Source organism: Culex pipiens, chromosome 1, assembly GCF_016801865.2.
Source record: "Culex pipiens pallens isolate TS chromosome 1, TS_CPP_V2, whole genome shotgun sequence".
NCBI lineage: Eukaryota > Metazoa > Arthropoda > Insecta > Diptera > Culicidae > Culex > Culex pipiens.
Genome location: NC_068937.1, coordinates 121034082 through 121055064, shown reverse-complemented (window position 1 = coordinate 121055064; position 20983 = coordinate 121034082). Strand labels below are relative to the sequence as shown.

The 20983-nt window shown below is 38.1% G+C and overlaps 3 protein-coding genes across 4 annotated transcripts; all 3 read right to left on the bottom strand.

The window, feature by feature from the left end:
* Positions 1-552: 552 nt before the first annotated feature.
* On the bottom strand, positions 553-6766 carry LOC120423312 (CLIP domain-containing serine protease B10-like). The gene is made up of 3 exons (XM_039587075.2): positions 6654-6766; positions 1305-1785; positions 553-1250 (listed from the first exon to the last, which is right to left on the bottom strand). Exons 1-3 carry the CDS (start codon positions 6733-6735, stop codon positions 656-658), a joined length of 1158 nt encoding a protein of 385 aa, XP_039443009.1. The 5' UTR covers positions 6736-6766; the 3' UTR covers positions 553-655.
* A 2124-nt stretch (positions 6767-8890) lies between these two features.
* LOC120423302 (CLIP domain-containing serine protease B9-like) lies at positions 8891-13654 on the bottom strand. Of its 2 annotated transcripts, none has more exons than XM_039587065.2 (3): positions 13353-13654; positions 9607-10126; positions 8891-9544 (listed from the first exon to the last, which is right to left on the bottom strand). In XM_039587065.2, exons 1-3 carry the CDS (start codon positions 13597-13599, stop codon positions 8956-8958), a joined length of 1356 nt encoding a protein of 451 aa, XP_039442999.1. In that variant the 5' UTR covers positions 13600-13654; the 3' UTR covers positions 8891-8955. The 2 variants fall into 2 exon arrangements, with proteins under 2 accessions (XP_039442999.1, XP_039443000.1); XM_039587066.2 differs by lacking the exon at positions 13353-13654 and adding an exon at positions 10560-10744.
* A 5106-nt stretch (positions 13655-18760) lies between these two features.
* LOC120423292 (uncharacterized) lies at positions 18761-19387 on the bottom strand. The gene is made up of 3 exons (XM_039587053.2): positions 19304-19387; positions 19109-19249; positions 18761-19051 (listed from the first exon to the last, which is right to left on the bottom strand). The coding sequence occupies exons 1-3, from the start codon at positions 19349-19351 to the stop codon at positions 18827-18829; spliced, it is 414 nt and encodes a 137-aa protein (XP_039442987.1). The 5' UTR covers positions 19352-19387; the 3' UTR covers positions 18761-18826.
* Positions 19388-20983: the final 1596 nt, after the last annotated feature.

The following is a 20983-nucleotide window of genomic DNA, read 5'->3' as shown; positions in this document are numbered from 1 at the left end:
TGGTCGGCCACGAGTTGGCGATCGTCGAAATGAGAGAAAACAACTGAGCGAAGGATTTGATAAGCGTCCGAGAGTGAGCGGAGAGCTAAGGCGTTCGCGTGTCAATAAGAATTAATTGATTGATTTGTTAACGGAAAGACTAAAGGGGTCAACAAAATATTTTTTGTGTAATTTTATAAAATGGTATGCTTAACTATTTTTTTGAAAATATCATCAAAATTGAAAATGAAAAAAATATTTTTTGAGCTTTAAATTTTGGATTGGACCTAATCAGATTTTTTATCTCGACGATCGTGAGATTTTTTTAACAATCGTTAATACAATCAATAAATTCCTACAAAATATTTTTTCCGTGTTTGCAGAGCGAATTATTCCATTTTACAATTCTCAGAGTATCGTAGGACTAACAATCTCCAGTAAGGTAGTCAATAAGTGCCACCTAAGTTCGGAGTCCCGTAGATACCGAGAGCAGTGGCACGATCGCTTGAACAAACACAAACAACTTTAACTCTCGTATCTCTTCCTCTTCTTCTCGCCAAGAAAACAATAACGTATCTTCCCCAAGCATCTCTTTATTAAAATTCAATGTGTGCGATCTGGTTATTAGTTGTTTACAGATCGTGTCTTCCCCACGGGATTTTCCCACCGGAATTGCTCAACTCCTGATCGTCGCCCTGATCCAGTCCATGTAGCTGCTGACCCTCGTGTAAACCCCTGGCCAGTCCTCCAGTCCGCAGCGATTGCCGAACGAAACGACCCCTTCGAGCGTCCAGTAGAGACGCTGCACCATCATAGGGCCACCGGAATCGCCGGTACAGGAATCGATGTTGTAGTCCCCTCCGGCACACAGCTGTCCTTCGTGCAACGTGATCGAAGTCCACTTATCCTGGCACCGGCGGCCGTCCCACACGGGAACGCGGGCCTTCTGTTTGACTCCACTGTGCGACCGGCGACCGGTGTGACCAAATCCAACAATGGTCATGTTTCGACCGGGTTCCGAGGGGGAAAATCCGGTCCCCGGAAGGCAAACCGGTGTCACGAAGTTGGTCTCCCGAGCAGGTTTTTCCAACCTGATGAGTGCGATGTCGTTGTGTTGAGAGCGATCGTCCCGCCGGTACTCCGGATGCAGGATAATCTCTTCGGCCGCAATGTTCTGCGGCGGATCGGCGCACCACCGATTCTTGGTATCCTCTTCGTCGGTGCAGTCGAGGTCAGTCGCAGTGTTGTGTTCGCCAAGGCGGACGCTAACGCTAGAAGAAGAGTTATTCATTGCCGAATTATATCTGGTAAACAGACCCACTTACAATCGCATCCCGCCATCCAGTTTGTCATTGTCCAGACAGTGTGCCGCCGTTAGGACGTACTGCAAGCTGATCAACGAACCTCCGCAGTGGAACTCGGCCACTCCCCGGCGGGACTCGTACTGCAGCAGCGCGTACCACGGGAACTCGTCCAGCTCGGTGTCTACGCCGCCGTAGATCCGGTCGGCCAGAATGTCCACGCCGCACTCGTAGTTGGTCGGATTCGGCAACGTTGGCTGCTGAACCAACTTTATTGGTTTCGGGGTTGAAGTGGGCACAACTCGTTCGATCGGAAAAGCAACGGTTGAGCTTGAAATTCGGTCCGGGCAGCAGATTTTCGGTGGGTCTGCACCACACTGGGACAGTTGGATGGAGCGGAGTTCCTCGCGGTCCAGAATGCGGTCCGGGTTGAAGAACGCTTCAAAGCTGGGACATTGGACGCGCGGGACGCAGTGACCGGAGCGGGCGTTCGGCGTTCGACAGGCTGGGAATTAAAATTGGATTCATAATAACTAGATAGCTTTTTATGGAGCGATTCTAGATCAAAGCGATGTAATAAATTCAATGAGTCATGCTTGTGAAGGTATTAAACGGTTGAACACCTGGCACTCGTTACTGCTGAAGATCTTTTGATTTATATGTATCTAATAAAAAGATACATCTAGAGGAGAGTGGCTAGACTTGATCTCCTTTTTTTGTATCGCTCATAGCTCTCTCAATTTATCACAAAACTATGTTTTTTTGCAGGAGTTCAAAGCTTAATCATATAATTATGCTTGGCTGATAAGGGTTTCTGATCAGCTGAGTTCTTTGAATCATGCCAAGCTTTAAAAAAAGTCATAACCTTACGAATCGTGTTGCAAATGAGTGATAGAAAAGCTATCAATTGATTATCTCTTCACCAAAGACATGCGAGAGTATATCCCAAGTAACCAGAAGCACTAAATCAAAACTCTAAATCCACTCTAAATAAACTTTCACGATGCTATGACACTTTAAATAGTCTTTCCCAATGTTTCGAAACATTTGTAGCTTGAACATTATTATCTACTGTATAATGACATATAGAACAGCCAATTAAAGTTTCAAAGCATTTAGTTCAATAATGTTTCAAAGCATTAATGGTAAGCTTTATATATCAATGTAAAGTAAGCTTTTAAAGTTACATCACACTTTGACATTTCTTCAAATGTTTCAAAACACTAACTCAACATCAGTGAGAGCAAAGAAAGTTTGGCAGTATTTGGAGGTATTTTTGTTGATGCAGGAAAAATCGTTTGGAGGAGGTCCAGGTTTTGTTCGGACGAGATCGTGTTCGGAGTGGCATACGTCTACGCCAGCTTCAACGATACCTTCGTCCACGTTACGGATCTTTTGGGCAAGTAACTATCTGGCGGAGCACCGGCGGCATGAAGGTCAAGGCTGATCGTGACGAGGCTCGCCCTACGCTGCTATGTGGCCGCTTTGTACGTAGGCGGAAAGTGCAAGTCCCTCGGAATCACCTCGCTGCACATGAAGCTGCGTGCCGCCGGCGGAACTTGCACCAAGACCCCGGGACCGGGTGCGCAATCGGTGCTCCGTGCCCTAGCCCGTTCGTCGATGAATATTGTGAAGATTATCAATATCTTGTAAAGGTTTGAAGTGTATTGATTAATAGATATGTACTTTGTTTAAACCTGGCTAGTGTATTATTTTTTCATGCAACTAATTGAAGGAAGACTCTATCGACAAAAATCATACGTGTAAACATATTTTAGGACGGGCGAGACGGTTGGCGCAGGGCATCTAGGTGAAACATCTCTGAACATCAAATCCACACGCAGTTTAGAATCTCGAATGAAGCACAACACAGCAAAAAAACGCAAACAAGCTTTCAAAAACCGTCATCCCAGCGTGAAAAGCACTCTCCCAAGAGAGAGAGAGAGCTGCGCGCAAAGCTTTTTTTTCTATTTCAAATACTGTCGGTAAGGTAGTATTTTGACGTTTTACCGCGGTATAACTCTATATCAACTCTACCCGTCGCCACTCAATTTTACCTCCATGCGTATAAAGTGAATATAAAGTTTTGAGACTCTGTATGAAAACTTTATATGTTGATATAGAGGGGATTTAAAGCTACCATATACAGTCCCACGGTTACTTGTGTAGCGACCGTCATCATCGAGAAATTAGAAGTGAGAGTGTGTGCGTGCAACATGGAGTTAAACTTTTCGAAGTGCCGTTGTAAATTTCACAGCAACTTCATAGAAAGTTTAACTCCATGTTGCAGATTTGACAGCTCTATCGAGAAATTAAAAGTGAGAGTGTGTGCAACATGGAGTTAAACTTTCTGTGCAGTTGCTGTGAAGGTTCCCATGGCACTTCGAAAAGTTTAACTCCATGTTGCACGCACACACTCTCACTTTTAATTTCTCGATACAGCAATTCCATTTGAAAAGAGCCTAAACCGAAAAAAAAGTTCTCCGATCGGGCTCAAAATTTTTCTGGGAGTTCCTTGGCCAAAATAATTAGACCCGTATATTTTTGTTTGGCCATTAGGGTGACCTACGCCATGTTAGGGTGGTCTGAAAAATGGCAATTTTCGTCATTCTTCGCAAAAAACACTTTTTTCGAAAAATCATATCTCCACGCCATTTCATCCGATTTTAGCTGTCTTAGACGCAAAAGTAAGGTGATGAGTTTGGCTACTCGGGAAAAATAGTAAGAAGTTTCAAAAATCTAGCATACTATTTGAAAAAGTCGCATGAAAACTTAAAATAGCGTTTTGACCGTGTCTGGACCAAAGAGCCTATGTCTGAAAATATTTTTATCGGATTCCTCGGAAAATTTCACATAACATTTCAAAAAATTGGCGATGTCGAACCGTACGTTTTGGAGATAAGATTTTTTGAAAATATAAACTGAGTTTTTCGACGCGCCACGCGCAAAAACGCGAAAATGACGAAATCGGCAAAAAATCAACTTTTTTCACTAAAACTGCGATAACTTTAAAATTTCAGCGATGACCTATAGATGTTATGGTACCAAAAGTTGCGTCTTTCAATTATTATTATTATTTTTTTTTTATTCCAGATTGTTAATGGAATACCCGATTCGAGTGATAGAAATGACATTTCTCTCATAAGGCTAGTATGGAGATCGGAAGGAAAGGGGTCAAGAAACAGCTTTACGAACAGCAGAACAAAGGAGAGGGAGCGTTTTCTTGGGGCTTTTCTTCACCCTCTCTCTGGCTTGCTTTCGCTGCCGCTGCTGCCCATTTGAATTTTTTCTTGACCGGTTCCTTCCGATGTGCGTATACCGCTATATGGAATACAATGTAGAAAATAGCAAAAACTGCTCGAATGGAAATGCTCCATTGTAGTTGCTGAGAGCTGATATTTTGATATTTTAACAACACATCTTACGAGGACATCGCTTTGCAGCAATCATTGGATGCACAAAATTGGCACCTTGACAGTACGTATTTGTTGTCGTCAGCAGTTCCTGCATCGTTCACAGTCAATCATTTAGACAGTTTTTTCTTGAAACGTCAAAGTACGACATGCACCCTAGCACTACGACACGTGTTTTCAAATAATATGTTAAGGCACGGGTACGATGGTAAAGTGGCAAAATTATAGTTGAAATAGCACTGCATTACTTTCCGATGAACTATAGCTTCTACTTGGACCACTCAGTTCAGTTTCTAGCATGGTCAATATCACAACTGTTTTCGTTATGTTGCTATTTGCAGTTGTTTTGGCCGATGTCGAAATGATAAGTGAAAGACTTATCCAAACTAAACACGTGGTGTTATCAGGTTCAAAAACAACGATAATTTTTTGCAGCCAGGATCTGTCCTTCAATGCGGAAGCTATATTGATTCGCTATCTAAGAGATTCCAACGACCCTGTTATCATTACCAGGAATTCTTTAACATATCGAGGACTACAAAAACCTACAATGCATTCAATATTATTTTTGGATAAGGTTGATTTGGATTTCAAAAATCTGTTACATTATGACAACAGAAGAATTGTAGTAACAAAGGAGAACACTTTGAATACCGTTGTTGAATATGGCTTGAGCACCAATGCTATTCTTTTTCTGTACGATTCTTCGGATTGCATGATTTATCATTATAATCAATATACAAGCAGTGTGGTAAAAAGGACCGAACTGCAGCATGATCTACTAATAGCTGCCACAAAAAACTTAGCCGGTTTGCCGATGTCTATTATAAACGATGGCATCCAGAATTCAAATTATGATTATGATTTTTTGGATTTTGTTGCATTGCGTTTGAATGCTAGCGTTGTCTCAACGCAATTACGCTCTTCATTTCGTATTATGAGAATGGGACTTGAAATTGATGTGTTTATCAATATGGGGTATAACGTGTTATATATGAATCGTAACAAAAAAGTTTATGTTCAAGTGCCACGATTGCAAAAACCGATACCATCGATTTACGTTATGACCGATCCTTTTGATTTTTCTTCATGGATCGCAATGTTTGCATCAACTGTTGCGTATGCTTTACTCCGAACACACATGGCTGGAACGTATACGATTCAAAAGATATTTCAAAATATTGGGCTAGTGTTGGAGAGTTTGTTCGTCGGTACCGAGCTGCATCTTCACAGAGAACTAGATCAACAACTTTTCGGCATATTACTTCTACTTTTCGTGGTTTTGATGAACGCGTACGAGTCCTTGATCATTTCATACTTACTGAGTCCTCGTTTCTACCCGGAACTTGATACGATGCAACTTTTGAACGAATCTTGTTGCTGGGATGATTTCTATGATGCTTCACAGTATAGCTTTCAACGGTTAGAAAAATGTTCTCAAACTAACATGTTAAGCAATCAGCAGAGTGTTTTCTTAGAACTGGTACAGCAAGCTCACGATAATACATTCTGCACAATAGTTGAAGAATGGCACCGGAAAATCATGGACCAGAGTCCATCGTTAGCTATGACCTCTGGTTTGTACCGTTGGTCCAAACAGAGCGTCAACGAATGGCCATCAATGGCGATCCCGATGGGCGATTCAGTGGTCACCGAAAAGGTGCTTGCCCTGAGTCGCGTATACTTTGCGGAAGGAGCATTCTCCAGGGTTTCGGAAGTTGAAGATTATAGTCGGGGTCAGGACAACCCCTTGAAACCTATAATCATAGAGGATTTGTCTCTTTTGTGGATGATTTATGCTGTGGGAATGGCCATTGCGTTGTGGGCAGGTGTCATAGAAATTGGTTTTCTACGATGGATTTCAAGAAAATGCACGGCATTTGTTGGTAAGGTTAACGATGCACTCACTGATATTTACTATCGCCTTAACTATTTTTGAAACACTTAAAAGTTACCGTACCTTCCTGAGAGAAGACTACATTGGTGACGACTACCGTCATTACCAGTTGCAAAAACAAAATCTGTCTATCAACACTCGCCATTATCACTTCAATAAAGCACTCAATTACTGCTGAGCAGTTCTCTACGGAATCGGTCTTTTTTCTTTAATTTTAATTTTTGTATTTTTTAATCCGGCTGAAACTTTTTTGGTGCCTTCGGTATGCCCAAAGAAGCCATTTTGCATCATTAGTTTGTCCATATAATTTTCCATACAAATTTGGCAGCTGTCCATACAAAAATGACATGTGAAAATTCAAAAATCTGTATCTTTTGAAGAAATTTTTTGATCGATTTGGTGTCTTCGGCAAAGTTGTAGGTATGGATATGGACTACACTGAAAAAAAATGATACACGGTAAAAAAAAATTTGGTGATTTTTTATTTAACTTTTTGTCACTAAAACTTGATTTGCAAAAAAACACTATTTTTAATTTTTTTTAGTTTTTTATATGTTTTAGAAGACATAAAATGCCAACTTTTCAGAAATTTCCAGAATGGGCAAAAAATCTTTGACCGAGTTATGAATTTTTAAATCAATTCAGATTTTTTCAAAAAATCGAAATATTGGTCGCAAAAATTTTTCAACTTCATTTTTCGATGTAAAATCGAATTTGCAATCAAAAAGTACTTTAGTGATTTTTTGATAAAGTGCACCGTTTTCAAGTTATAACCATTTTTAGGTAACTTTTTTGAAAATAGTCGCAGTTTTTCATTTTTTTAAAATAGTGCCCATGTTTGCCCACCTTTGAAAAAAATATTTTTGAAGAGCAGAGAAAATTCTCTATATTTTGCTCTATTGAACTTTGTTGATACGACCCATAGTTGCTGAGATATTGCCATGCAAAGGTTAAAAAACAGGAAAATTGATGTTTTCTAAGTCTCACCCAAACAACCCACCATTTTCTAATGTCGATATCTCAGCAACTATAGGTCCGATTTACAATGTTAAAACATGAAACATTCGTGAAATTTTCCGATCTTTTCGAAAAAAATATTTTCAAAAATTTAAAATCAAGACTAACATATCAAACGGGCCAAACATTCAATATTACGCCCATTTGAAATGTTAGTCTTGATTTTAAATTTTTGAAAATATTTTTTTCGAAAAGATCGGAAAATTTCACGAATGTTTCATGTTTTAACATTGTAAATCGGACCTATAGTTGCTGAGATATCGACATTAGAAAATGGTGGGTTGTTTGGGTGAGACTTAGAAAACATCAATTTTCCTGTTTTTTAACCTTTGCATGGCAATATCTCAGCAACTATGGGTCGTATCAACAAAGTTCAATAGAGCAAAATATAGAGAATTTTCTCAGCTTTTCAAAAATATTTTTTTCAAAGGTGGGCAAACATGGGCACTATTTTAAAAAAATGAAAAACTGCGACTATTTTCAAAAAAGTTACCTAAAAATGGTTATAACTTGAAAACGGTGCACTTTATCAAAAAATCACTAAAGTACTTTTTGATTGCAAATTCGATTTTACATAGAAAAATGAAGTTGAAAAATTTTTGCGATCAATATTTCGATTTTTTGAAAAAATCTTTATTGATTTAAAAATTCATAACTCGGTCAAAGATTTTTTGCCCATTCTGGAAATTTCTTAAAAGTTGGAATTTTATGTCTTCTAAAACATATAAAAAAATAAAAAAAAATAAAAATAGTGTTTTTTTGCAAATCAAGTTTTAGTGACAAAAAGTTAAATAAAAAATCACCAAATTTTTTTTTACCGTGTATCATTTTTTTTCAGTGTAGTCCATATCCATACCTACAACTTTGCCGAAGACACCAAATCGATCAAAAAATTTCTTCAAAAGATACAGATTTTTGAATTTTCACATATCATTTTTGTATGGACAGCTGTCAAATTTGTATGGAAAATTATATGGACAAACTAATGATGCAAAATGGCTTCATTGGGCATACCGAAGGCACCAAAAAAGTTTCAGCCGGATTAAAAAATACAAAAAAAATCGAATGACCGAAATCTCAGAGAATTGCTCTGCTCAGAAACGCGATTAGCAGAAATCGATCCAGTTCGCAGGACTGCGCAGCTTCAACTAAGGTTCCAGAGAGGAAATGAACGAGAATCCTCACCAAGATGATAACGCTTGCAAAGTGTGTGAATACCCCAAGTAACAACTAGGTACGTTTGTTGGAATTTCCCAGCGTTCTGCAATACAAACAGCAATGCGTACTTAACATTATTCAGAGTAGTCTTTATTTCTTCAAACACATATTACACGCACTAAAATTCTCCCTAATTCCTAACGGTCGCCCTAATCCAGTCCATGTACGCGAGCACCCTCGAGTAAACTCCGGGCCAATCCTCGAGTCCGCAGCGATTTCCGAACGACACCACACCCTCCAGTGTCCAAACCTTCTGCAGCTTCATCAACGGACCGCCCGAATCTCCGTGGCACGAGTCCTTGGCAAAGTCCCCGCCGGCGCACATCTGCTTCGACGTAATGTCCGCCTTCTTCGTGGCAAACTTGGCCCGACACCGGTCCTGATCGTACACCTTGATGCCCAGCTTCTGCTTGATCGGACTGCGGCTGCCCTTCAGCGTGCGTCCAAACCCGGTCACAAAGTTTACGTCACCGGCCACCGAACTCCTAAAGTCCGGCAGCGGCAAACAGATTGGCTGGATAAAGTCCGTGTACAGGACGTCCCGGGCCATCCGCAGCAGCGCAACGTCGTTCACCTTGCTTAGTTCGTCGTACTCCGGGTGGGGGATCTTCTCCTCAAGCGCCACGTCCACCGGTGGATCCGCACAGATCTTCTCGCCATCCTGCTCGATGCAGTCGATCTCGGTCGTGGTGTCGTACTCGCCCAACCGGACGCTGATTCTGCAAATATAAAGAAAGAGCTAACCAAGGAGTTCAAAACAAATTTCGTCGATTCAACTTACAGCGTTCCCTCCTTCTTCTCGACCTCCCCGACCACACAGTGCGCCGCCGTGACCACGTACCGGTTGTTGACCAGCGAACCGCCACAGCTGAACTTGCGCTCGCCCCGGAAGTTCTCGTACTCCAGCATGGCCAACCATGGAAACTCGTCAATATCGGCGTCCTCACCGCCGTAGATCCTCATCCCGATGCTAATTCCGCACTCGTTCCGCCTCGGGTCGGGAAGAACTCCACCCGCTACCTCACCACGCGGCGTCGGATCAACGGCGGTGGCGTCCGTTGTCGAGATGACCGGTGGTGGGTACGCTGTCGTAGGTTGGCCAACAGTCCCGGATGGGCGGACGGCCTTGTCCGGGCAGCACACGAACGGTTGCCGGCCGGACGTGGCCCCGGTGCACACCGAAAGCCGCAGGAAGTCACGCTCCTCCCAGGTCAGCAACCGGTCGCCGAAGAAGGCCAGCATGCTCGGGCAGTCGTGGATCGACACGCAAAGGCCGTTCTTGCGCGTTGGGGTCATGCATTCTGGAGGGAGTGAAAATACGTTAGTTTTTTTTAAATCAAGTAGTTTTTGCTAGAATTAAAAGAACCCAACGATGTAAACATGGCAAAATGGAATACCAAAATGCAGTTGTTTAGACTACTCTTCCCAATAACAAATCGTGTTATCACTATTTCAAGGTTTAACATAAAACGTGTAAACCAAACTCTTCACATTTCCTTGTTCGGCTTAAAATTTTTGCACTCTTCATAAGCCACTTCTGGACGCTCTTACTATCAACTCAGTTGCACGATAGCGAATTTAGTAATGTGTTCAAAGCAGCTAGTTCAAGGTCGTTTCTTGGGGTAAACCCCGCGTCGAACGCTACCGGTATTGGCGACGTAGCGGTTTCGATTATAACCGGTTTGCAACTCCCCATGGTCATTGCCTTCTCGGTTGTAACCATTGGGAACTTACTCTGCTGCAGGGAACTCGGGATCAACACCAACAATCCCAGCAAAACTCCAACTTCTGCGAGTCGGAGGATCATCTCAAAATTTGAGTCTACTGATAACGGCTTGGAACTTAGTCTAAAATCACACAACACTCGGGAAGCCAAGAAAAAGCCGACCGATTCGTACGGGAGATGAAACCTAACTGAGTGTGGACTTCAAGATCGTCGGGGCGACAGTTTGCTGACAACAACGGATCGTGAAGTTCATCAATCCGGTTCTCGCGATGAGCGGGTTCGGCTTTATCACACTCTCGGGACAAGTTGGTCTTGGTCAACCTTTGCGTTGCAGTCATGGTCTCGTATTACAAATTGTATAATTGTTAAAACTTATTTTGATGTAAAATGCCACATAAGGTGCAAATTAACAAATTAACAAATTAACAAATTAACAAATTAACAAATTAACAAATTAACAAATTAACAAATTAACAAATTAACAAATTAACAAATTAACAAATTAACAAATTAACAAATTAACAAATTAACAAATTAACAAATTAACAAATTAACAAATTAACAAATTAACAAATTAACAAATTAACAAATTAACAAATTAACAAATTAACAAATTAACAAATTAACAAATTAACAAATTAACAAATTAACAAATTAACAAATTAACAAATTAACAAATTAACAAATTAACAAATTAACAAATTAACAAATTAACAAATTAACAAATTAACAAATTAACAAATTAACAAATTAACAAATTAACAAATTAACAAATTAACAAATTAACAAATTAACAAATTAACAAATTAAAAAATTAACAAATTAACAAATTAACAAATTAACAAATTAACAAATTAACAAATTAACAAATAAACAAATTAACAAATTAACAAATTAACAAATTGACAAATTAACAAATTCACAAATTCACAAATTAACAAATTCACAAATTCACAAATTTGCAAATTCACAAATTAACAAATTAACAAATTAACAAATTAACAAATTAACAAATTAACAAATTAACAAATTAACAAATTAACAAATTAACAAATTAACAAATTAACAAATTAACAAATTAACAAATTAACAAATTAACAAATTAACAAATTAACAAATTAACAAATTAACAAATTAACAAATTAACAAATTAACGATTTAACAATTTAACAAATTAACAAATTAACAAATTAACAAATTAACAAATAAACAAAATAACCAAAGAACAACAACAACAAATTTTGGAAGGAATTCTTTACCGCGCCTACTTGCTCTTGTGGTCGTCATGACTCAGCAAAAATGAGATAAATCTGAAGCCGAACTTTAATAACATGGCAAGATACATGCAGTTTATTTTCTGAATGACAACACTGTTCCTTCTACAAAAGCTCAGCATTTCCGCATTTTAATCAACAAAGAAGGCAATTTACTCTCACGTTAAACTTGATAGCGGGGATTCATATAGAAGATTCCTGCCGAGTTTTTCAGAGATTACCGTTCGAAAGTGTTTCTGAAGGATTTTACACGTTAAATCAATTTTGTTAATTCTGAATTTGAAATTTAGAATTAGAAAATCAACAACCTGTCGATCATCCCGGAAGAAAGCACAATTATCCGCTATTTAAACACTTGAGCAATTCATGAAGAGTAGCTTCATGCCAAATTAGCGGCCGACAAACCGAAAAACGACCTCGTCCAACATTTCTGCACCGGCCGATGGTTAGGAACAAAATTATTCGTCAATTTTAACCAGCCAGAGAAGAAGTCACGTACGCCATCAACAGAGTAAGAAAAAAAGTATCATTTCAGCCAAGTGTTAATTTCCATTAAACGAGATTAACATTAATCTTAACTCTGCTGCATCTGCTGTAAGGCCCACCAAAATAGATCTTAATTAAGGGAAATTGAAAAACTTTTTTCCAACCTCAAACCGTCATAAATTACTACCAACTGTGAAATTATTAAGAAGTCGAGCGAAAAAAAAAGCACAGCGCACAATCTATCTCCGATCAGTTGTTCATTTAAGTCGCGAACAAATTTTCACTCTAATTTCCCCAGCCTGTTTGGTGGAAAATTGATAAAAGTTCTCAACAAAAAACTCTTTTGAATAAGCGGGAAACTTTTTTTTTATTCCTTCTAAACGCTGTTTTCTCCGATTGTGGCCAAGATTTATGGTTTCTAAGGTTTGTGAAAAAAGTCATTTCAGGTTTTTTTCTCTAGCTTTAAAAAGGGGGAAGTGAAAGGGTTTCACGCCGCCGTTTTTCTCCTTGGTGCGTGGTGTGAAATTTATGGCACTTTGTTAGAGCTGTGTGTTTTTTTTTTGCTTTGTGAATTGTTTTCTAATTCACCAGGAGCTCTGGTAGGTTAATTTCCGCGCTTTCTCAGCAAATTTAGATCTTGTGATGATGGAGGGTGATGATTTATGTTTTATTTTTCGTTCAGAAATTATTTGGTAATAATGAAATTGAATAATTTTGCTCGTCTTATTATTATTTTTTAAGTTTTAAAAGATTTTTGTACAATAATACGGATAGCTTTTCACGCTTCGAAAAAATGTAGAACGGTACATTTCACATATACATTTCACTCTTTACAAAATTTCCACACTATTAAAACCACCTTCCGTGAAAAACATCAATTTTGTTTTATTTTTGAATATGCACAAGGAGTGTAACGAACTTTTTCTCCAAACACGCTTTGAAATAAAAAATTTCCACATTTCTTCGTTCGACATAACTGTTGCAACTCTAGTATTCACTTCAAAACAACTACTTTCACCACTCGCATAAGTCAGTACCTACCACCCGGTGCCTCGTTCCACCCCCGATCCGGTTTCGGCGTCTTAGCCCAGTAATTCGACCACCGGTCGAAGCTGCTTATCCGATCGATGTACACATCCGAGTTTGGACCGTGTCCATCGTTATCGCTGGGAAAACGGAACCTCGTTCCAATTAGCTCTCCCGCCCCCGAAGGATGATTTTGGTGACCCAGGGCTGCCCCGGCCAGGAGCCCCAACTGGATCCACTTGAGCACCTCAAAAAGTGCCATAACTCACGAAAGCGAACGAAAACGTTCAAACAACCACCGGACGAGGACGCGAGTCACCAGCAACTGATCACTTCCAAGTTTTTCGGCCAAACACCTGAGCCAGTGCGTTGTTGAGAACAGTGATTCGTTCCAGACTACACAGACAAACAGATGTGAAGTGCATTTTTCAATTTGTAAGAAATCAGTGTAACAAGCGTTTTAAATTTCTATTTACTCAAATTGAAAAGAAATAAAAAATTTGCGTTTGATTGTCTATGCTGCCTGTAAAGTCCCCTCAAGTGCGACGATGAGCCGGTACCCAATTAAGATCGGTCTGGATCAGCCGGCCAAGAGAATTAAGTGAGCTGACCTGGGCTGAATGAATGAACGACGGCGGGGGTTTTTTTCGGACGATCAACCGAAGGTAGGTACGTAAACGATGATTTGAGGAAGTCCGAAGAAAGAGTATTTGGCCTGATCGGATACAAATTCGCTACCCGTCGTTAGTCATACAGATGGTTAACTTGTTGGAAGGTAGTTTGTTGACTTAAATTTGGAGGTGTTTATTTTTCAACTGTTAATTTGTTAAATGTACACTTTGAGATGTACAGCATTTCCTTACTGATTAAAGAATGTTATAATTCAAAACGTAAATTAACTGGTTTTATAAGAAACAGGTTTGGTTGCCAAAACCTATTACTTCTTGGACATTCTTACCCAACACTTTCCTGTTTGTATCGTTTTATGCGAAAAATTTATATTCAAAACTTCTTTGATTGACGCACAGTATAACGAAGCAATATATTTAAAGCATACATTTTAACAACGATTTGAAATCACGTCTATACCCAAGTAAAATATAAATAATAATAAAAAATCGTCCAGATGTTTTAACTGTGTATGTTAGGGTGTGTCTCGAACCTGTTGGGTTTAAAATTGCAAAAAAGCCGGCGCTGTGTCCCGAACCGGACTTAGTGGGAGTGATTAATTAAAGATGCTTTAACAAAAGTCAAAGCTGCTGGTTTTTGTGTGGTTGTTGAATTATGATGACCGAAGCTGACGATTCGCCAGTGTTGCGAATAACTGAATACTTTCAATAATTTTTATTCGCGCTCAGCATGGTTGCTGGTTTTGCTTGGCAAAATATTATGAAGTGAAACACAAATCAGAAGCGTTGTGGTTGTTATGTATTTTTTTTTGGTGAACTGAATCAGTACTATTATTACGAGTTTGAGTATCAAATAAGCTTTTGTTAAGCCTATTTGAAAGGATTTTTATTTTTTTTTCTATATTTGGCAAGGAATTTTCTTTTGCGGATTTTTCAATCAACTCTTTTCACAATAAAAATCAATTTCCAAAAATCCAAATTAATATTTTTTTCAAATATTGTATGGGACAACAAATCGCATTTTGAGCCAAGTACAGACGAAAATTGTTTTTTTTTTGAAAAAATATAAATTTTAGTCAAAATGTTTAGATTAAATTTTCAATGTAAAATCAAATTTGCAATCGAAAAGTACAAGATGTAGCCACAAACAGTTAAATTTGAACTGAAAAAATCCCCTTTTCGATTTTTTAAAAATAGTGTTCATGATTGATTGTGCTCCTGAAAATATTTCTTTTTGTAAAGCTCAGACAATTTACAATAAGATTGAGACATGGAAGATTGAACCTTTGGTTGCTTAAATACAGCGAATAAAATGAAAAGAAACAAAAAAAAATCTTTTGAGGTCTCATCCAAACATTCCCCATATTTTCTAATGCCAATCTCAGCAACTAAAGGTTCAATTTTCAATGTTTTGTAGTTGTTTAACAACTATTTTCAATGCGGAAAAATTATTTTTTTGTGAAATTTCATGATGTTTTCGAAAAAAATATTTTGAAAATTTTGGTAGCAAAACTAACATAGGCGTAAGATTTGATTTTTGCCTGTTTTGAATGTTAGTTTTGACTCCAAAGTTTTCAAAATATTTTTTCAGAAAGATCTTCAAATTTCACAAATGTTTCATTTTTCAACTTTGATAGTTGGACCATTAGTTCCTGACATTCGATAATGTGGGAATGCAACTTTAATTAAATTTTGTAACTTGTAATTTGTTCTTTTGTTGGTTACGATATCCTGTTAGTATATACTGTGCACCAGGTCAATGGTTTAAATGGTTTAATAATTCTTGCACTTTAAACATGTAATAATTGAGCTGATTTAATATTATCAGTGTCTTGAAATTCTTAAAAGAGATAAAAACATATTTTCCCTTTTCTTGCAAAGCTGACAATCCTAAAACCCTAATCTTGTTACCCATTTCCAAGTGTCACACGGATGACTAGATTTCTTTACATTCTCACATTGTTGCAAAACACAAGACACAACTTTCCGCGGGAAAAAAACCTCCCTTGGCCTACTTGGGTGTGTCCTTTTCGTGTGTAATCCTTCAAGTACTTTCCCTTGGTCGATTCATCCACACATGCTTACTTCCACAAGGAAAAATCGGAGGAAAAACTTTGATATTAAGTGGATGCTGATTAATCTGTTTCCCCCCTCCCTTACCATGCGTGTTTTGTCAAGTGTAACGATTTCCACATTACTTGGGAAATAGAGATGGTAGCGTTGAATTTTCTGCTGTTTGTAGCTTAAGGATAAACCAATTCGGAACCACACCATTTCAACCAACCCTTCGACGTACTGATTACAATCATCCCCTAAAACTCAAGAAGGGTAGAGGGAGAGAAGGGAGATCATCTAGCTAGGCACATAGTACATGAAAATCGTATGAGCATAAATCACAATTAAAAAGGAGGACGCCGCCGCCGCGTGGACTTGTTTCGCTGGACCACTGCTGAAGGAGGGGTGCCGGCAAGTTTTGGCGGGAATGGGAATGATGTTTGCCTTAGGACGGGGCTCGTCAGTGGAGAGATCAACATTCCGTGACGGAAGAACCCAGCCAGCAGCAGCGCACATGTCGATTCCAGGCGAATGTGTCGCTAATTGAAAACACTTTACTTGATTAGTGTTTGTTTATGCAAAAATGTTTTCATTAATTTCAAGTTTTTAATTAAATTCTGTTGCGCGCTAATGCGCGTCACGACGTTAGAGGATGTTGCAAGATTGATTTGGGGTTGAAGTTAAAAAAAAATGATTAAAGAGAATGTAATTAATTAATAAAGACTGTTAAACAAATCAGCATAAAAGCTGTTGAACAAATCGGATTATGCTGTTGCCAAAATTTTGCAAAATATTTTTGAATTTAAAAAAAAAAACATATCCTTCTAAAGACGTGAACTTTTCATTAATTTTGTTAAGAAAACTTAAAAAATGTATTTTTGATAAAAAGAACAAAAAAATAAACGTGTAACAATTTATCCATTTCTGTAGATTTTTTCACTGATAATGTCCTATGTAACAAAATTGACTTTGTTGAGGGTTAAAAAAGTTCAAAAAACCAACAACTTTGCTTCATGGTGTCCACTGAAGACAAACGCCTCCAGTTATACAACCCTCATGTTTGCAAAAAGTCCACAGTTTTGCGACGAAAAAAAAAACCGATAGAACAACGAAACATTTCCAACTGTCCCGAAGGTATTTACCAAGACTACATATCCAAAACCGACGACCACTATCGCTTTGCTGGACATGGTCCACAGAATCAACAAACAGGATGAGGTTATTTCAGATTTTGATCACAGACAAGTGGATTCAAGACATGGTTACAGAAATAATCCTTCAATGATTTTGTTCTGAGGTGAATTTAGCTGTAAAAGCCTCCAATTCTGCAACCCGTGCTACATTTGCAAATAAATTAAGTCACAGTAGAGGCCTCATCCAAGCTTGTTTCGGCTCGCAATTTATACCGGTTGCTTCCTGTGCTGCCCACCACCAGAGAGCTCAATAAATCTGCGCCAACGATTTCGTTTTGTTTCACCACATAAGTTTCGTCCCCCTGTGGAACAGCGACCAAACAGCCCCCGGCGGGCCCAGGGATGCCTTCCTTAGATTCCGGGGTTTCCGGCGTCTCGTTTAATCGTCCCGCTGCGTGTTTTATATCCACTTTTGGAGTTGTGTGTTATGCTACATTTGTAGAAAATCTCATAAAAATACACGCACGCATCCCCCCGTAACGAAACAAACAGTTTACGGCTTGTTTTTGGGCCTCTCCTCGAAAAAAGTGCGTGTCTCACCCCTTGACGGATAGGGAGCTGTCATCGGGGGGTGCGTCACTTGAATGTTTTAAATATATTTTTATTTTTTCAGGAAATTGCTTGTACATTTAAATAAAAAAAAACACAAAATAATATTAAAACAAGCCAATATAATACGAATTTTAAGACTTTACAAACATTTAAAACGCAGTGTCCTACCCCTCGAGCTGTCACTTCAGGGCGGTGGCGGCGCTGCGATCGCTGCGCAGGGGTGGGCCTCCCGACTCTGGGGAAACATCTTATTTATTGTTATGGTTTCATGCTGGTCAAACGGCTGGTACTTTTTGTAGATTGGATTTTTTTTCTCCGTTAAAAGACTTCCCAAGAAAAAGGGTTCCATCATAATTTTAATTATTTTCCTTCGCCAATTACAGCTAAATATTTAACGAGTCAAACTTTGGACAATTGCCCTGGTGACGACGTCGTCGCAGTTGGCGTTGATTTGTTCGCCGAAGACGTGACCAGAATTTCGCCGAAACAATTCTTGAAAACCTAACCTCTAACTTTTTTCTTCAGTTCAAGTCACACAGTACGCGAAATGATACATTGTTTCTGCATGGCGTCTGTCAGGGCCCGCTTCTCGCCACACGTCACCACCGTCCGCCGTTTATTTACGGGCACCCCCCGGAGGCGATCAATCCTATTATTCGCGTTCTTCGTCGGTGAAGAATAGGGCATTCTGCTCTCGAAAGGGTTAGGGATGCATAAGAAAAGGGGTGCAAGAACCCTCTTTCCAGATTTTTGGAATTTTCGGCTCCGCGTAGCACGCGGGCTTCACTTAATTATCCGCGTAATTATATTTATCGCAAGTTTTGCAAAAAGTCTTGAATGAAAGAATTGCTCGAGGGCATGGCGCGTTTTTTTTTCTTAACATTCTGCGAAATTTATGATTCTGATTTTAATTATGGAGTTGGAACAACGGCGCAGATTAGAAACGGGCATGGTTGAGTGGAGGAGAATTATGGTTTTGGAAAAAATGATGACATCGATGAAATTTTAGAAATTATTTATTAACTATCATTTCAATTTATTCTCAGTGCCACAATTAAATTTAAAACCAAGCTTGCTTGCTGTCGAAGAAGCAATCGTAAATCTTTCGCGCTCTTTCTAGTAAAGGCAAATCATTGCACTTTTTAACGCACAAATTAATTGCTTCCGTCACTTGAGTTCGATCCATTTTCGGATTTTTCATACAAAACTCCACCATTGCATCCGGACGCAAATTTCCCTCAGTGTCGTACACGCCAAAGTTTTGTTGAAAGCAGAGCATGAACTCCTAGAGAAAGATTATCAACAATTTCACAAGATTTCGTTTAAAAAAACTCAAACTTACCACTTCCTTCTCGCTGTAGGTGACATTTTTTCGATATGCTAGTCGTTCAAGCATATCGGAATCGGTGGGAATGTCCAACTTTTGGTAACATGGCCTTGCGGCGTCCATTATTTTACGCATTTGCTGCTTGTTGTATTCAGCCTACACATTAAGATGAATTTAGTCAAATTCACCTCAGAATTATGTAAATCTTACCAAACAGCCACTAATGCCTAGGACGGCAATCAAAATTAAAAATTTCATCCTCGAAGCGTGCGTCTTGTTCAATTATCTCACAAACACTGAATAATGCACCCCTCGAAAATATTGCATCAAAAAATGGACTTCGTAATCAAAGTTGACCTTTGCAGACCTTTGAAAAGAGATTGTTAGTATGGTTTGGAAAGGGCATGAACATTAATCAATCTCTGTAAAATTTATTACAAAATTTTAAAAAATCGTTTCCAATTGTCCTTCTTTAAACAAAAAAATAGAGAACACACGAATTTGATGGATCAAAAACAAAATAAAATAAAATAACTAATCTAAAACGTGAAATACATATGAAAAACAAATTCATATTTATAAACTTTTAAACTTCGTATTGAAACTTCAAACAATTCAATAGGTGCATATAGGAACAATTTTTATACAATTCTACAATAATATTTCAAAATTTAAAAAAATCTCAAAATTGCCGCTATGAATTTTTGAAATAGTACTAAACAATTAAATTTTTTACAAAGTATACAACATGTACTTTTGTGAACATTCTGAGCTTTATCATTTTTTTTTTGCTTTCAAAATTGAAGAAAAAAATCCATTATGTACCGTCATCTGAGGTGAATTGAGACTACAGTCTGAATAGGAACAGCAAAAAAAGTACTCTAGTGAAATTTTGATAAAGAGCACCGTTTTCAAGTTATAGCCATTTTTAGGTAACTTTTTTGAAAATAGTCACAGTTTTTAATTTTTTTTTTAAATAAGTGAACATGTTTGCCCACCTTTGATGTTTTTTTTAAAAGCTGAGAAGATTTTCTATATTTTGCTTTTTGAAACTTTGTTGATACGACCCTTAGTTGCTGAGATATTGCCATGCAAAGGTTTAAAAACAGGAACATTGATGTTTTTGAAGTCTCACCCAAACAACCCACCATTTTCTAATGCCGATATCTCAGCAACTAATGGTCCGATTTACTATGTTAAAATATGAAACATTCGTGAAATTTACCGATTTTTCGAAAACAATATTTTCAAAATTTTCATATCAAGACTAACATTTCAAAATGGCGTAATATTGAATATTTAGTATTTGAAAAAAGGAAAGTTACTTTTGAAAGATGTGTAACATTTCAGATGATTTGAGTATTAAATTAAAAAAAAAATACTAATATTTTCAATGCTCTTTTTGAAAATGCGTGGTTTTGTGAAAATTATGTGAATTTTGAATAATATGTCTTTTGTATTGTATGAAAAAGTTATTGAAATAACTAAGTTTAAGTTCTTTTTTCCAAAATACGCAGCTTATTGTAAATTTTTAATATTTTCAAAAAAATGTGTAATTACTTTAGAATTATATGAAAAAATCTCAATTATTCGATACGTTTATTCCAATATGTAAAATTTTAGGTTTTATTTTTAGTCTTGGATTTTTTTTTCTAGTGTTAAGGCCGTTGCAAATATTTTTTGAAGTTTATGTCCCTCGATTCTGACCAAAGTCGAGGGGGGGGGGGCAAAAAAATAAAAAAAGTATAAAAAATTTAATTACGAGCCATGCTTTCAACATTTCAATGAAAAAAGTGTTTTAAAATGCATTAGGCGTCATCCATAAAGTATGCCACGCTCTAGGGGGGGAGGGGGGGGGGGTCTGGGCAAGTGTGACATTGCATGTTATTA

What these genes read in the sequence shown, in the direction of transcription:
- LOC120423312 (XM_039587075.2), bottom strand. Translation starts at nt 6,735, where the DNA reads ATGGCGAGTGTTGATAGACAGATTTTGTTTTTGCAACTGGTAATGACG. An exon ending in TGTAGTCTTCTCTCAGGAAG is followed by an intron (nt 1,786 to 6,653) that starts GTACGGTAACTT and finishes TTTAATTCCCAG; the next exon opens with CCTGTCGAACGCCGAACGCC. An exon ending in CTGGATGGCGGGATGCGATT is followed by an intron (nt 1,251 to 1,304) that starts GTAAGTGGGTCT and finishes CTCTTCTTCTAG; the next exon opens with CGTTAGCGTCCGCCTTGGCG.
- LOC120423302 (XM_039587065.2), bottom strand. Translation starts at nt 13,599, where the DNA reads ATGGCACTTTTTGAGGTGCTCAAGTGGATCCAGTTGGGGCTCCTGGCC. An exon ending in GTGGAACGAGGCACCGGGTG is followed by an intron (nt 10,127 to 13,352) that starts GTAGGTACTGAC and finishes CACTCCCTCCAG; the next exon opens with AATGCATGACCCCAACGCGC. An exon ending in GAGAAGAAGGAGGGAACGCT is followed by an intron (nt 9,545 to 9,606) that starts GTAAGTTGAATC and finishes TTATATTTGCAG; the next exon opens with AATCAGCGTCCGGTTGGGCG.
- LOC120423292 (XM_039587053.2), bottom strand. Translation starts at nt 19,351, where the DNA reads ATGAAATTTTTAATTTTGATTGCCGTCCTAGGCATTAGTGGCTGTTTG. An exon ending in TAGGCATTAGTGGCTGTTTG is followed by an intron (nt 19,250 to 19,303) that starts GTAAGATTTACA and finishes CTTAATGTGTAG; the next exon opens with GCTGAATACAACAAGCAGCA. An exon ending in CCTACAGCGAGAAGGAAGTG is followed by an intron (nt 19,052 to 19,108) that starts GTAAGTTTGAGT and finishes ATCTTTCTCTAG; the next exon opens with GAGTTCATGCTCTGCTTTCA.